This window comes from Stigmatopora nigra, chromosome 1 (assembly GCF_051989575.1).
Source record: "Stigmatopora nigra isolate UIUO_SnigA chromosome 1, RoL_Snig_1.1, whole genome shotgun sequence".
Taxonomy (NCBI): domain Eukaryota; kingdom Metazoa; phylum Chordata; class Actinopteri; order Syngnathiformes; family Syngnathidae; genus Stigmatopora; species Stigmatopora nigra.
In genome coordinates this window covers 14494960-14510048 of record NC_135508.1, presented here as the reverse complement: position 1 = coordinate 14510048, position 15089 = coordinate 14494960, and the positions used below count along the sequence as shown (strand labels likewise).

Sequence of the window (15089 nt, the reverse complement as noted above, 5' to 3'; positions counted from 1 at the left end):
ATTCTTGACATATTTACAAATTGGCAATGATCTAGCTTGGGTGTGTGGGGTAGGTAATATTTTTAGGTTTATTTTTAATTTACTGAATCTATGACATTTGTAAAAAAAAAAAAAAAAAATCAACAACAACAACATCACAAAGCATAGACTTCTATGATTTATTTCTAGAATGGCCCCAACGCAAAATGGCAGACAAGGGACGACTCTACTTTCCTTTTGCTCAGGGCGCGAATCATGCATCTAGTTTTTATAAATGATATATCTGACGCTGACTACTGGTTGGGAACTTGAAGAAAAGATTGATCGACGAAGAAGAGGAATAGGCGGAAGAAGAAGGAGGTGAAGGAAACTTATGGACCAATAAGAAAGTTCAATGGAAAAACTGTCAACCAATTAGCATGCGCGAAGGTGTCCACTACTCTCACTGCTACCCGAGTTGTATAGTTTTGGCGGCTGCGTAAAGAATATGGCGGAAATTTCGAAAGGTAAATGGAGAAAAAAATCCACTCGATGGCTATTTTGTATATTTGATATTAATAATGTATTTTTCCTATTTAATTTTATTTGCACATTTCTATAACTGCGCGGCACCCGGTGTTGTTTGCAGGTGAAAGCGAACGAATGAGTTGCAAGAGATGATTTAAAGCGGTCTTCTTATGAGAACATATTTTTGGACAAATTTTTTACATGATAATTTTACTACAGTTAAATTTTTGCCATGTTTAATTATTCTATGTGTTTATCATGTCCTCAGGCTAAGGATACCATGGTTGTGCAGGCAAAGCAAACGCGCGCCGTGCTTTTCTCGTAGTGTCCTAAATAAAGCTCCAACGAGTGTTCATGCTTTCGTTATTGTTTTAACTTTTTAAATCTGACTCATCGGTTAAAATTGATCGTTATAAAAATCTGACAGACTTTTATAGTTTAAAACTCGCCCTGTGGACGAATAGGCAATTTGATGTCGGACGCGAAAGCAACATTAACTTAACTGTGATAAACATTAAGGTAGTGGCTCCGTAGCCGGTAACGGGTCAAATAGTCCGAGTGGCGATTTAGCCGGTAACCGGCCGAATAGCCTATATGGCACCATAAGGCGATTTAGCCAGTGTGACAGTATATCTTATTTATTTATATGGTAAACCATTACCGCCCTTTCATATTTTCACAACTTTTATCAAATAACAGTACACTGTCTCAGCATTATATTAATATTGCTCTGATTTGTCTTTGGGTCATCAATACACAAGGATACTACATTAATGTAGACTATAGGCAAAGTTAATTCATTATGGGAATTGAAATTAGGCAATATTTCTCCCATTTCTAAAGCAATACTCTCAATAATTAGGCAGTTATTGTATATTTTATTATTGGCAATAACACATCAAATTTCAAATAAGATTGGTTGAATGGTTTAGAAAATCCCCAATTCACTCAATGTTTAATATAAGTCATTAAATCCCTATTCACCTAATGTTAAAATCTATCAATTGCATGCTAATTGGGTGAACAGGAAACCATTTTATCTGTCCATCTGATCTTTATCAAATTTGGACATTTACAACTTATAAAGTAAATAATAAATGCCAAATTTTGTGAGTATTTGTTAAGAAATATTGAAATGATTGCCAAATTTCAATTCCCAAAATGGATTGACTTTGCCTATAGCTGTTTCTACTCACACTGTACTAACAATTATGTGTTTCATTCATGTAGACTAATTGCTTCTACACACGTGATGTAACAGGTGTTACTCTTCACTGTAATCCATGGTCTGATCCGCAATAACCAATCATCATGCATCCTCTCTAGATCCAGAACCCTTATATGAGCCATGTGTGGCCCCTGTGTTTAATCACATTTTAAACTCTGACCATATCATTCAAAGTTGGGGACAAGTTCCCCAGTTTTTCTTAAGGGGCTGTTAAAACGTATGATCAGGAAAATTCTGTCCAGTTATGGTGGTGTGACGCACGTACCATACTACTACTACAGACAAGAAACAGATGCCAAACAGGATCTTTAATGAAGAAATCAAGTATTATAAGCTTCAGTACTGCAGTGTTAAGGGTGGACGGAAGTACCAAAGCAAATCAACAGGCAGTCGTCCAAATACCTCTACTTTTAGGCCTAGTTATCTTTATATAATAGTCCTTATCTTTATATAATGGTCCTTATCAATTATCACATTAAGGAAATAAACCTTATAAAATGTAATTTCATACTATTTACCCCACACTGAATTCTTCCCGGCTAAATAGCCATATGGGGCCTTATAGGCTATTTGACCGATTACCGGCTAAATAGCCCCTGGGACTTTTTGACTGCTTACCGGCTACGCAGCCACTACCAAACAGGCAATTAAAGATATTTCACTTTCACCCGGTCGTTGGCCTAGGGTCGAGAGTTTGATACCAGGTGGGTCTTCACTGCGTAGAGTTCACATGTTCTCCCTGGGCTTTTGTGGGTTTTCCGTGGGTATTCTGGTTTCCTCCCACATCCCAAAAACATGTATGTAGGCTGGTTGAACACTCTAAATTGCTCCTAGGTTTGAGTGTGATGATGAATGGTCGTCTGGTTGTACCTTGCGATTGGCTGACCGCCAATTCAGTGTGTCCCTTGCTTGGTTCCTGAAGTCAGCTGGGATTAGCTCCAGCATTCCCGCAACCCTTGTAAGGATAAGCAGTTTACAAAATGAATGTACCTTGATGATGAAAGAAGAGAATCGGATTAAAAAAAAACATCAAATTATTTTCCAAAAATGAAAAAATTCCACATGACCAAGTGATGTCTTTTGCCAGATTGCCGTGTGCCCATCAAGATGTCATGGGATGATCTTGAAGCCTTGTGTCGTATTGAAGGGTTCCAATGTAAAGAATTGGGCATAACAAAATCGAATGTCAATGAATACGAAGTGGAGTTCCTCTGTGACTACAAAAAGGATAAGGTGAAGTACCTTTTTAATCTTCATTTCATTTTTAGTTTAGTTGCTTGCCAAACTTTGACAATAGTGCAAATGTCTGAAAAATCTGCCAGTTAAAATGTCCAATCACCTGGGATGTATGTTCTAGGAAGAAGAATTTTACCTGGTGAAATGGAGGGGCTTTCCAGAGTCGGTCAACAGCTGGGAGCCTAAGTGGCATCTGAAATGTTCAAAACTGATGAAGCAATTTCATGTGGACCTGGACCATGAGCTGAGACGTCAAAAAAGACGTGCTATCCCAAAAAGGCTGGATAAGGAAATCTCATCACTTCTCGTTCAGAAAGCCAAACTCCGTCAAAGATTGAAGGCCTGGGAAGCCCAGTTAAACCTAACCTGCAACCATCCCGGTCGTATCTTTGTCATCAATGATGTTGACCTTGAAGGTCCACCGAAAAACTTCACTTACATTAACTTCTACAAAGCAGGACCTGGTATTAATTTTATTGAAACAGCCCTGGGATGCGCGTGCAAAAACTGTTTAGAGAAGCCAGTCAACGGGTGCTGCCCCGGTGCGTCCTTGCATCGGGTTGCTTATAATGAACAGGGCCAGGTCAGGATCAAACCAGGAGAACCCATCTATGAGTGTAACTCTCAGTGTCTCTGTGGCACAGATTGTGTTAATAGAGTGGTGCAAAAAGGCATTCAGTTTGACCTGGCCATCTTTAAGACGGACAATGGCCGAGGATGGGGAGTACGTACCCTGCAGCATATAAGGAAGAACACGTTTGTCATGGAGTATGTTGGAGAGGTAAGAAAATGCAGCAGAGTTACTGTTTCATGAATGGCATAAAATGACAATGATATCAGTGCTAAAAATGAACACGCTGAACACAGTGAATGGCATATTTTTAAACATTTTCTTTATATCAGGCACACCACATTTTATGGCGCTACAGTAGAGGCTGGGATTACGTTAATCTGCATCCATTTTACGGTGCTGCACTAAAGCCAATGTCAACAAAACAGTCAGATAGGTCAGCCAAACTTTAATAAATTACAAATCAGCTTTCTGACAACTCCATTCACTCCCAACATGAATAAACAACAGTTTTATTATTTATATCTCCTAGGTTAAGTACTAGTATTTTCATGGCACACCAATAGCATAATAACTCATGTTGAACAGCTGTGCAAATGCAGCATCCAACACGTCCACACTATGTCTCATCAAAGTCGTTATTTATCGAGTCAGCAATTCCTGCCTGTCATTCACTGCTCCCATGCAGTTTGCAGTCTAGCTTTGAATGCTCTGTTGGTGCCAACATCTAGCGGTTGTATTTCTTTTGTCAATCAAACCGTAATCACGGTGAGCACACTAATTTAGTGCTGGCTGTCATTCCGGGTTGTTCTACTAAAGAACTATGTATCCCACCCTGCATCGCAGGGGAAATGGACTTGGCGGCTGCTTACCGTAGTTAGGAGACCTGTTGATATTGATCCATATATAAGGCGCACCAGATTATAAGGCAAATGGTCAACTTTTGAAAAAAAATTAACTGGTAGAATTTTTTAGTATGAAGTATAAGAAAAAGTATGAAGTATATTGATGCATATAAAGCCACCACTATGAAAATTGCCCTGAAATTTGTGTTAAATTCTGTTTTAAGTAGTCTTAAACAAGACTTAGCAAAACCGCTAGGAACCCTGTGTAATGGCCGCTGAAGAAAATACCACTCCATGGGGAAATTTGTCCGAGAAAAATGATGAAAACCTGTAGTTAAGGGATGTTATTCAAATTTTTCTCGTTACATTCTCTTCAGATCATTACGACAGATGAAGCAGAGAAGCGAGGTCATATATATGACCGTGAAGGCGCCACGTACCTTTTTGACCTGGACTATGTGGAGGACGTCTACACAGTGGATGCTGCTCACCAAGGAAATGTCTCTCACTTCGTCAACCACAGTGTAGGTGTATTTTCTAATGATCTTTGCTTGTGATTGAAATGGAACCTAATGTTTATTCGACATGTCCTATTTTCTGTCTTGTTTTGTAGTGTAACCCAAACCTACAAGTATACAATGTGTTTATTGACAACCTTGACGAGAGGCTACCCAGAATTGCTTTATTTTCCACACGGGGCATTCGAGTTGGAGAGGAACTCACCTTTGACTACAAAATGCAAAGTAAGTGGCCTTTAATTTACAGTGGTACCTCGAGATACAAGCTTAATGCCTTCCGGTACTGAGCTCATATGTTGATTTTCTTTTAACTCAAATGAACGTTTCCCATAGAAATGAACCAAAAACAAATTAATTAGTTTCAACCCTCTGAAAAAAACACACAAAACAGGATACTGTATTGGAAAAACATTTGTATTTGTTCTAACTCGCCATCTACTAACAAAGTAACAAACGACTAGTGGTTTAATAGTACTAAATGTGTTGATTAACGAAAAAATGCAACGCTCCGCCCAGTGCTCATAGAAACATAACACAATGAAGTTGCTACCAGAGAGACATTACCCAAGGAAGTTGCTACCAGAGAGACATTACACGATGAAGTTGCTACCAGAGACATTACATGAGGGAGTTGCGGGGAGAGAGACCGTGCCCATGATGTTCTTATGAGCAGCCTCTCGCGTCCGCTCTCTGCTCGTATATCAAAATTTGTCTCGTATCTCAAGATAAATATTTGCTAATAATTTTACTCGTGTCACAAATGGCTCGTATGTTGGGGCACTAGTATGCCGTGGTACCACTGTAATCGGTTTCATTGCAATGAGAGGTTTATTTAATTTACTCTCATTCATAGGATTAGACACCGAAATCCATTTGAACTGGGGGAGCTATCCCACCCAGTTCAAATGAATTGGACATCTATTATAATTAATGTCAGTGAATGAGATAAAGCGGAGGCTGACAGCGAATTTAAGGGCCAGCATTTTTTTGGTTTACTTTCAGTTGATCCAATTGACACAGAAAGTTCCAAAATGGACTCCAGTTTCACTCTGGCCGGCGTTTCCGCATCCCCAAAGAAGAGGATTCGAGTGGAGTGCCGGTGTGGGTCAGACTCATGCAGAAAATACTTGTTTTGATACATTGTTGATGTAGCAAAGAAAAGGGCCATCTGAAAATATTTTTCATTGTATATAGTGTATGGATTTTTCTTGAAGCTCAACTAAGTTCTTTGTATATATATAAGGAGTTTTTAAGTTGCTCAAACATGTCATGCTGAATTATAAAGTTCACATAAAGGGTTATAACTGCCTTGGAAATGTCAATTTAAAACTTTCCCTTTAATCCCTTGCCCTACAGAGCTAAATTAAGTTTGACTCTTTGACTAATGAAGACCCGTGGTGTAGGCTTTTTTATTTTTTTTTCATTTTTACAAGCTTTACACGTCTTTCTGCAAGTGGGCTCAAAGTGATTATTTCAGACTCGTAATTTGGCATTCTGCCGCGATGGATACATCGCATCACCCCCCGAGCGAATCATTTACCTCTCACTGTCTCTCACTTACCTTCAGTCAGCCAGTAGGAGGCAGATCACCGCCCAAAGTATTTTCATGTTAGCTCACCCTGAAGTTATTACAATAGTATATATAGTTATTTATCATAAAAACACAATACCCTGGTTTAAAAATTTAGGTTCAACTACAAACAAAAATTATTTAATGTAAAGTTTTTTTTGTAAATAATTATTAACTTAGAATTTTATAGCTGCAACAAACTTTGAAACTGCTGACAAGTTTACCGTAGTTTCACGACTATAAGGCACACTTAAAAGTTTTACATTTTTCTCCAAAATAGACAGGTCGTCTTATAATCCTGTGTGCTTTATGTGGAAAAAAAATGAAAATGTGTCATTCATTGAGGGGGCGCCTTATAATGCGGTGCGCCTTATAGTCGTGAAAATATGGTACTTGTGTGTTACATCGCCATTTCTTTCAACAATATACATACAATAAGCATTTGGGTAATTAGGACAATACTTTTCAACGCTATGTTGTCAGGATTATTTTCCACTCTTGCTTGATGTACAGTTTAGGCTTTCTAACAATCCAGGGTCGGGGTTCTTGTATTTGACGCTTTATGATGCGCTACTTAGAAAAAAAGTCTGGGCTGCAGGCAAACCAGTCTAGTTGTATTACTCTTACACTGCAAAGTCATGCTAATGTAAGGGGCACAGTGTACTTTTAAAGTTTATGAAAAAGACATTTCTTGGATTTCAAAACTAATGCCACTTTCTGAGCTGTGCATGTTACCCATGATACCATTGGCACTAAACACAGCCCCCACATATGGGCTTTTGAAAAGAGCGCTGTTAACAAGTTGGGTTGTTTGTCTCCTCTTTAGTCTGAAGGCAACCCCGTTTTCCATAAATAATTTTTAAATCTTTATTTGTCTGACCATAGAACTGTTTTCCACGTTGCCATAATCTGTTTTGAACTATGATCCCATGCAGTGATTTCTCTAGATTCTCTAAAGCTTTTGCTAATATAAACCATAGCTGATGAAATCTGTAAATTTCTTGCAGTTGTGCCTTGAGGAACATTATGCTTTAACTTTTGGGCTATGTTCTCCCGCACTTGTTCACTTAGAGGTGACCCTCACTGCATCTTTCCTCCTTAAACAAGCAACTGAGCAATTCCAGAACACCCCTTTTATACCCATCTAAGACACCCAACTTGTTCACAAGTACTAGCCAAGTTTGATGAGTGAGCAATTAACGCAGTTGTTTTGGCCATCTGTCTCAGCTCTTTTGGAACTAGTCACAGCCATAAAATTGTAAGTTATTAGCATTCATTTGCTTAAAAACAATCTTTTTTTTAAGTTGGAACACTAAAGTTTGTTGTGTATTCAATGAAACGCCGTATTTTTTTTAAATGTAAGTCGCACCTGAATATGAGGTGTATCAGCCAAGGAAATACACGACACACTTGAGTTTAAGTAACATATATGGGAGGGAAACCTTTTATTATATCATAAACCAAGAAAAAATGTATTTAATAGTAGTAAAATGAAGAACAATGGGCTAAATAGTTATCAGTTAACATACGTTTTTCAGATAACTATATCCTTAGAAAAAAAACAATAGGTGTAGTAGCGAGAGAGGGGGAAAAAAACATGCAAAAGTCACAGCTGAGTATAAATCACAGACCCCTGCCAAACTATGCAAAAAAAGCACAACTTATAGTCCAGAAAATAGTGTATGGGTTGAACATCATTTGCAGGTGTTACCTCTCTTGCAAATCATCTACAAAAATTTCAGGTGACAAAACCCTTTGATCACCATATGACCGTCCAAAAATATAAAATCTCCCAAAACGTAAATGCATTTCCCGTATCTGTTATGTTATTTTAAAATTGTCACGGTAGAATTACGGCCTTTTTACTTCCCATTGGAGTATTCCAAAACAACTCTCTTTTGACCCCCATTTGTCGTCACAGAGTTCTTTATTTAAAATTATTGGTGCGAATGAATTGAGTAAGCTGGGCTCTGTTACCCTTCGAAGAAAAACAAGATAAAGTGGCATACGGTTGACTGTCATTGCAAGGCAATGACCGCCATAATGGCGTTATCCACCCCCATTGCTACGCTTTTGATGAAGAAGGAAGCAATAAAAGCGACGACTCCTTGGCATGGCTTCTCTTTACTGAACGGCAAGATGGACAGACTTACTCCTTTGGCATTTTATTTAAGTTGTTTAGATAAGTGTTTATGTGCATGTGTTCGTCTGGCTTCCTCCTAACACTGCACTGTACTCCTGGACTAATAGAAAATGTTTTTGCATGCTTGTCATTCATTTTTTATACATTAATAAATAATTGTCTTTCATTTTTGTGTCTCACATCTTTCATACAAAAGTGGGAGACTAATCGTTTTCCAAAGGTTTACTTTTGTCTTTTGTTTTGAGGACCAATTACAGAGTTTACATATAAAGTAATGCAATTCAAGTTAGGGAAAAATTAACTTTGTAAATTGAGGCACGACTTCTGTTTTTATTCATACCTAATATTGTATATTTAATGTGTAATATTATGGATTGTAAATAAATGAGTATAAGTAATGACCTTTGCAGTGAAGTCACTGACATGACACACTGTTGGTGAGGACGATGTTCTGCTACGTATGTAATGAACTAGCATAGCCAATATCTTACATATGATAAGTGAGATTTATATGACATGATTCATTTCATGTTTTGGCATAAATATTAATGTTCGATTTTTCTAGTGAGTAGAAGCTAGCTTTTAATGCTGGTTAAGAAGACAATTCTAAAGGATATAAAATAGTTCTCATTTATTCAACTCATCTCATTTTCCGAACCGAATGTTGTCCCCCGCCTCAGGCCCAAAGTCAGCTGGAATTGGCTCCAGAACCCTCCGTGATTCTAATGAGGACATAGCGGTTCAGAAAATGAAAAAATGAATGTTTTTATATGAGATTACATTGAAGAAATAAATGATCAATTAATAAAATGTTGATAACAAAATTAAGTCTTATCTTAAACCAGATGCTTTATGGCCCTAACAACATTCAAAAGTTTTTTTCTTTATCAATTTTGTCATGGTATTTAATAAAAATAGATATCCAATTCAGTTAAACTGAGGGGAGTCTATGAATGCTCATATTTCAGTGCCAGATGTCCAATCCATTTTGAATGGGAGGGGCGAATAATCATACTAAATGAACATTCATTCGCTTCTCCTAGTCAGAATTAATTGGACATCTAGTCCTGTCAGTAGCAGCCTAAGAGTTAAATGAGTACCTCATAAAAAGTTAACATTTAAAGTATGGGACAAAAAAAGCCCATGATTGTTTAAAAATATTTGTTTTACAATAACCTGATAGCTGCAATTTCCTATGTGGTAAAGTATGGTCTGCTAGCTATCCTCATGACTTTATAAGTATTAAGTCCCGGCGAATCAAAACCTGGTGAAACTCCTTGTTTGTTGAAGGGGTAAAAGTTAAAAAGCTGTCTGTCTTGGGCCTCCAATGAGACGTAGGCACTGTTGACCTTTAATCGGCAAGGATATGGACTTTTGAACACAACTCTAAACACTCTTTCCTGAAGGTACTGCAATTGGATAGTTTGGTAATTGCTTAGGATAGTACTCTGCACCTGTGGTCCAAACTGTTGCATGACCAGACCCCCGTTCGAGACCACTTTAATCTCATAGAAAGTCATATTCCTATAAGTGAAAAAACCTATATACGGAAAAGTGTCGGGTGGTGGTTTGGGAATCAGTTCGGCATCTCTGAAAGCACTTTCCAATGCAGGGATGAGGATATTGTAGACTTGCCTCACTATATCCTGGTCTGAAGGTCGGACCCCTGCTATGAGGACCACCATTCCTACTTTGAGTTGTGGCACTAGTGACAGAGAGGCAGCATAGCCATCCAAGTCACCGTCTTTCCTCACCACGTCATAGCCAAGATGTTGGTTGATCTCCCACGGTGTGCCGGTGGAATTGGCAAAATAGCCAGTTTGGCATTGGAAAAGTGGGGTTAGCATAGTGTTGAGGGTGTCTTTTCTGAGCAACGTCCTACTTTCTGAGCCCAGCAAGGCCTTTATTAGCTTTGCCATGTCCGCCGTGGTAGAGAACATCTGACCAGCGGGTCGATACCAGCCCAAGTTGTAAAGGGGAGCCGGCTGGCCGCTGCTGTAGACGCCCACTGCCATCTCCTTCTGAATGGCCAAAGTCATGTCAAAACCAGTGTTCTTCAAGCTGAGCCGATGCAGAATATTACGGGCTATCCACTTTTCAAAGTCCATTCCTGTTATCTTCTCAGCGAGGATGTTGGCCAGTAAGGAAAAGGCGACGTTACTGTAGTGGCATCTGTTGGTAAGAAGGGCATTTAACACTGTCAACACACATTTTTATTGTTATTTTTGGTAAGTTAGAGAGAGGGGGGGAAAAATGTGACATTCAAGGATTGCAAACTTACATATGTTTTAAATATGAAACAAAAATTGGCAGGGGACACCCTGAATCTGTGGCCAGGCAATTACAGGGCACAAGGAGACTGACAACCATGCCCATTAATACCGAGGGACAATTTAAAGTGTCCAATCAGCCTACCATGAATGTTTTTGGAATGTGGGAGGAAACCGGAGTACACAGAGGAAACACACGCAGGACCGGGTAAAACATAAACTCCACGCAGGTGGACTGACCTGGATTCGAACCCAGGACCCCAGAGCTATGAAGCAGACGCGCCAACCACTCACACCGGGGTTAAATAAGTGTCCTGTAAGGGGTTAAATTAGAGTACTACACATCTTTACTCACTCATGAAATTAGAAAAAGTAAAAGGAAAGACTATTACTTTGTTCCAGGATCTGCAATAAGGACATCATCTTGTAACAAATGAAGAGCTGCATTTGTGTCTTTGTTCCAAAGAAGATTAGTTGACCTTAATCTTCGGGGCAATCCTGTAAAATGATCATTTATATGACTAAAAAAACAGACAGTTGTTTGACTAATTTGCAGTCGTTAACGGCAACAAAACATCAAATGCATTTTGATTGCATAGGCTTGCTGTTAATCAGCAACTAATTTACAGTAATAGTCAATCAATTTTTCAGATTTGAAATACATTGTTGAGCTAAAAACTGTCAAAATCCTCTTATTTTGGGCCTCTTAATGATAAATACAGTTTCATTTCTTTTTTCTCTTATTTTCTACTTTTGATGGAGAAAAAGGCAGTAAATATTTTTATCTTTTTCACATTTTAAAATATTTCCTTTAAAACAATGATGCAGTTGCAAACAGTAGTTATATGATATTCATAGTCCAACTTATGTCAATGCATATTTTTTTTATTCCAATTCACTTTTTACAGCTAAAATGTAAAGCCTAGGCTAATGTGTCATATTTATACCTGAGCTCATTAGACGACTAAAACAAGAAAATTGCTGATTTGACAAAACACATTTTTGTGGTGGCCAGATATCTGCAAATTGGATATCTACTGCCATTAATCTTACCAGAAAGATTGCTGGCCATTCTTCGTAAGGTAATAGCAGTCCTGTTGATGGGCCTCCGCGACAATAATTTTGACTCTCCTTCTCTACCCAGCGGATTCTTAATTGTAAAGTTCTTTATGTACATTTCTACTGGATCATCAAGTGAGCCCACCAGCCCATCTTCCCACAGCTTGTACAGCATCAGAGTGGGAAATATCTTGGATAGGCTTCCAATTCTGTGAAGGATTCAAGAAGTAGGACTTTGTGTACTCATTAGCACATGGATTTCCACTATGTTTTGAGTAAACATCAGCTCACCTGTAAACTGTATATTCATTTGGTGCTGGAGACTTTTGGTCACTTATGTTCTTTTTGCCAAAGTTACCATTCCACAGGATAGAGTCATTCAAAACCAAAATGGCAGATATTGCCGGAAGCTTGATGGGGTCAACATTGCTCCTGAGAAGTAAATCCACCTGGAAGGTAAAAGTTGAAAAAAGTAAGATAAGAATGATTACTGTACAAACTAAAATAAAAATTGATATTTTTGCATGGGGGTACTCAGCACTGAGGGTCAGTAACTACTACGGGTAACTCTGTTGATTGTGGGGAATTTCTGGGTCACTTACTTTTAATATCGGGGGATTGCCCAGTGTTAATTCCTGTACATTTCGGGGTTACTTTCTATTAATATTGGATCACTTCCCATTGGGGTTGCTTCCCATTGAGTTTGAGGCAAATTCATATCTGAATGATAGGTCTTTACTGTTGATTATGCTACATTTTGCCATCACATTCTGTTGATGGTGGGCCATATCCAAATGACATCTTATTAATAGGTCACTTTCTGTTGATTTTGCTGCATTTCGGGGTCATTTCTTGTTAATATGGAGGGCCTAACCAGATGACATGTTGTTAATAGGTCACATCCTCTTGATTTTTGGTACATTGAGGGCTCACTGACTGTTGTTTTGCAAAATATCCATATTACTTCCAATTTATATTGTGTCTTTTGCTGTTGATTCTGGGGTATTTCAAGGATTAATCATGCACTTATTTTCTGTACTGCTTATTCTCTTAAGGATTGCGGGTGGTGATGGAGCAGCTAGACACCCTAAATTAGTGGCCAGCCAATCACAGGGCAAAAGGAGTTCCAAATCAACCGAAGTACTGGCTGCCAGTTAAATCCATGGCAATAAATGGAACATTTTGTGGAAAAAAATGAATAACCCTTTGGTCTAATACGAGAACTTGCAACATTTTGTAGCCGCATGTTGCAATGTGAATGATGTGAACAGGCATAGATGTCAATCTTGACAAAGACTTACAAGAAATAAAAAATATATACTTTACCTTCTCTAAAGCCACTCTCAGGGATGTAATGGGATGTTTGAGGGGCACAGGTTCAGGGTAACGTGGACACATCTCTTCAGTTTCTATTTCTGCCATGCCAACAACTAGAAAAATGAGGAATAATTCCACTTTAGTTTGCCTTTTTTTCCCCTATCAGAAACTCATCCTTTAACCCAAGGGTAGGGAGCCATATGTGTCTCTTTTGATGGGTGTATATGGCTCTTCGCGAACCTGTGTGGTAAAATATGGGAACCGCTGGTGAGAGAGCTAAATCTCGGATGCACCAATGGGAGCGTCACTCCGGCACTGTGGCGCCAAAACTATCTCTAGCGCCTTTTTAAATCATATTTTTTTCTTCATTAGACTCTGAATGCATCCTCACATTGATACTCATCGATTAGCAACAGTGAAAAAAAGTTCTCAAAAGAATGCACTTTTTTTTTTACTTTTAAAGTGGTGAAATGAATAATAAATGCTCACATTTTCATGTATTTTTACTTTTAAATTCTGTATATGGCTCTCAAGGAATAATGTTTGAAAATATGAATTGTTTATGGCTCTCTTTGTCAAAAAGGTTCCCGACCCCTGCTTTAACCCATATATTTTTTTCACCCCCTTTCACACCCAGTTTATAATCCTGTAACCGCTTTATGTAATCCAACTACAGCTCATGCAAATGAGTATAATAAACAAGCAATCTAACATAAAAAAAAAACATGGGTTCAATATTTTCATGGGAGAAATTACCTGTCTTCAACTTTGGTAGCCTGTATTGCCAAATAAAGCAGACGGTCATAATCACAGAAAGCAGGAAGAAGACGACCATGCCCAACATGGTCCATTTTACCTTCATTTTTATCAAAATTTGATCTGGCAAATTATAGCACAATCTATGGGGAAAACGTAATAGTAGTTAAAAACTAATAATAATTTCATTAAATAAGATGTTCAACTTTTATTATTAGAAAAGATCAAGCTTACCAGAGGATGGAAAGCAGGTTTATTTGTGATCATCTTACACTTTGTGATTGATATGTTTTAACAGCACAGAAAGAAAGAAAAAATCTTGTATAGGTTCCTTGAGGGTGAATCCTGAAAACCTGGAGGAAGTACCGTAAATACTTTGTACACAACCTCCTCCTCCATGGACTTAATCTTGATCCCTTAATGGTCATTGCAAACTCTCCAGTGACATCATAATCTGCAAGGAAACCACCTTGTAGCCAAATCCGATGATGTCCCTGGACGACTCGTGACCAAGAAGGACAAGTCAGAGCTCCATCTGGACAAGTAGAAAATCAAAAAGTGCCAATTGTCACCTTTAACCCTTTGTAAGAGAATATTTTTTCCCTTCATTTCATAGTTTTTAAAGGATTCATTGCCATTGACCACATGTTTAATTTAAGTAAAATGTGAAGACTGGCTTGTTTTCATTTCGCCTGACGGGACTAAGGAATCCAGTTCATTTTGACTGGGTGGGACGAATAAGTATTTGTTCCTTCACCCCTGCCAGTCAAAATGAATTGAACGTCTAAAAGCGTCAATGTAAATGAGTGGCAAAGAGATTTTTTGACAACACTCCCATCTGCTGGATCGTTTACTTAATGCAAGTCAATTGGTAAAAAAGGAAATCAAACCCTTGATATACTTTTTACGTCATCCATTCAAACCGGCGTCCTAACTTAAATTCTATGTTGAACTAACAATTCAATTGACGGCAATCGAAAGAAAAGTTCAATAATTTTCACTTGTGATGGAAGAATCACAAAAGAAAACGATAGATGTCAACAATCTGGCATGAGGGATAATAACCATCATAAAACCATAGAAGAAGAAG

The 15089-nt window shown here is 38.2% G+C and overlaps 2 protein-coding genes across 2 annotated transcripts; one reads left to right on the top strand and one right to left on the bottom strand.

Moving 5' to 3' along the window:
- Positions 1–250: 250 nt before the first annotated feature.
- On the top strand, positions 251–6662 carry LOC144198254 (histone-lysine N-methyltransferase SUV39H1-like). Its single transcript, XM_077719171.1, has 6 exons — positions 251–485; positions 2802–2947; positions 3072–3731; positions 4744–4890; positions 4980–5109; positions 5887–6662. Exons 1-6 carry the CDS (start codon positions 467–469, stop codon positions 6018–6020), a joined length of 1236 nt encoding a protein of 411 aa, XP_077575297.1. The 5' UTR covers positions 251–466; the 3' UTR covers positions 6021–6662.
- Positions 6663–9211: 2549 nt separating this feature from the next.
- lactbl1a (lactamase, beta-like 1a) lies at positions 9212–14455 on the bottom strand. Its single transcript, XM_077725390.1, has 7 exons — positions 14234–14455; positions 14000–14142; positions 13253–13356; positions 12218–12375; positions 11921–12135; positions 11260–11365; positions 9212–10769 (listed from the first exon to the last, which is right to left on the bottom strand). Exons 2-7 carry the CDS (start codon positions 14103–14105, stop codon positions 9791–9793), a joined length of 1668 nt encoding a protein of 555 aa, XP_077581516.1. The 5' UTR covers positions 14106–14142; positions 14234–14455; the 3' UTR covers positions 9212–9790.
- Positions 14456–15089: the final 634 nt, after the last annotated feature.

Bases quoted from the DNA above. Each gene is read 5' to 3' on its own strand.
- LOC144198254 (XM_077719171.1), top strand. The intron at 2,948-3,071 runs GTGAAGTACCTT...TGTATGTTCTAG, and splicing joins GTGACTACAAAAAGGATAAG to GAAGAAGAATTTTACCTGGT. The intron at 3,732-4,743 runs GTAAGAAAATGC...CATTCTCTTCAG, and splicing joins TCATGGAGTATGTTGGAGAG to ATCATTACGACAGATGAAGC.
- lactbl1a (XM_077725390.1), bottom strand. From the start codon at position 14,105: ATGAAGGTAAAATGGACCATGTTGGGCATGGTCGTCTTCTTCCTGCTT. The intron at 13,357-13,999 runs GTAATTTCTCCC...TCATTTTTCTAG, and splicing joins GCTACCAAAGTTGAAGACAG to TTGTTGGCATGGCAGAAATA. The intron at 11,366-11,920 runs GTAAGATTAATG...ATCATTTTACAG, and splicing joins AATGGCCAGCAATCTTTCTG to GATTGCCCCGAAGATTAAGG.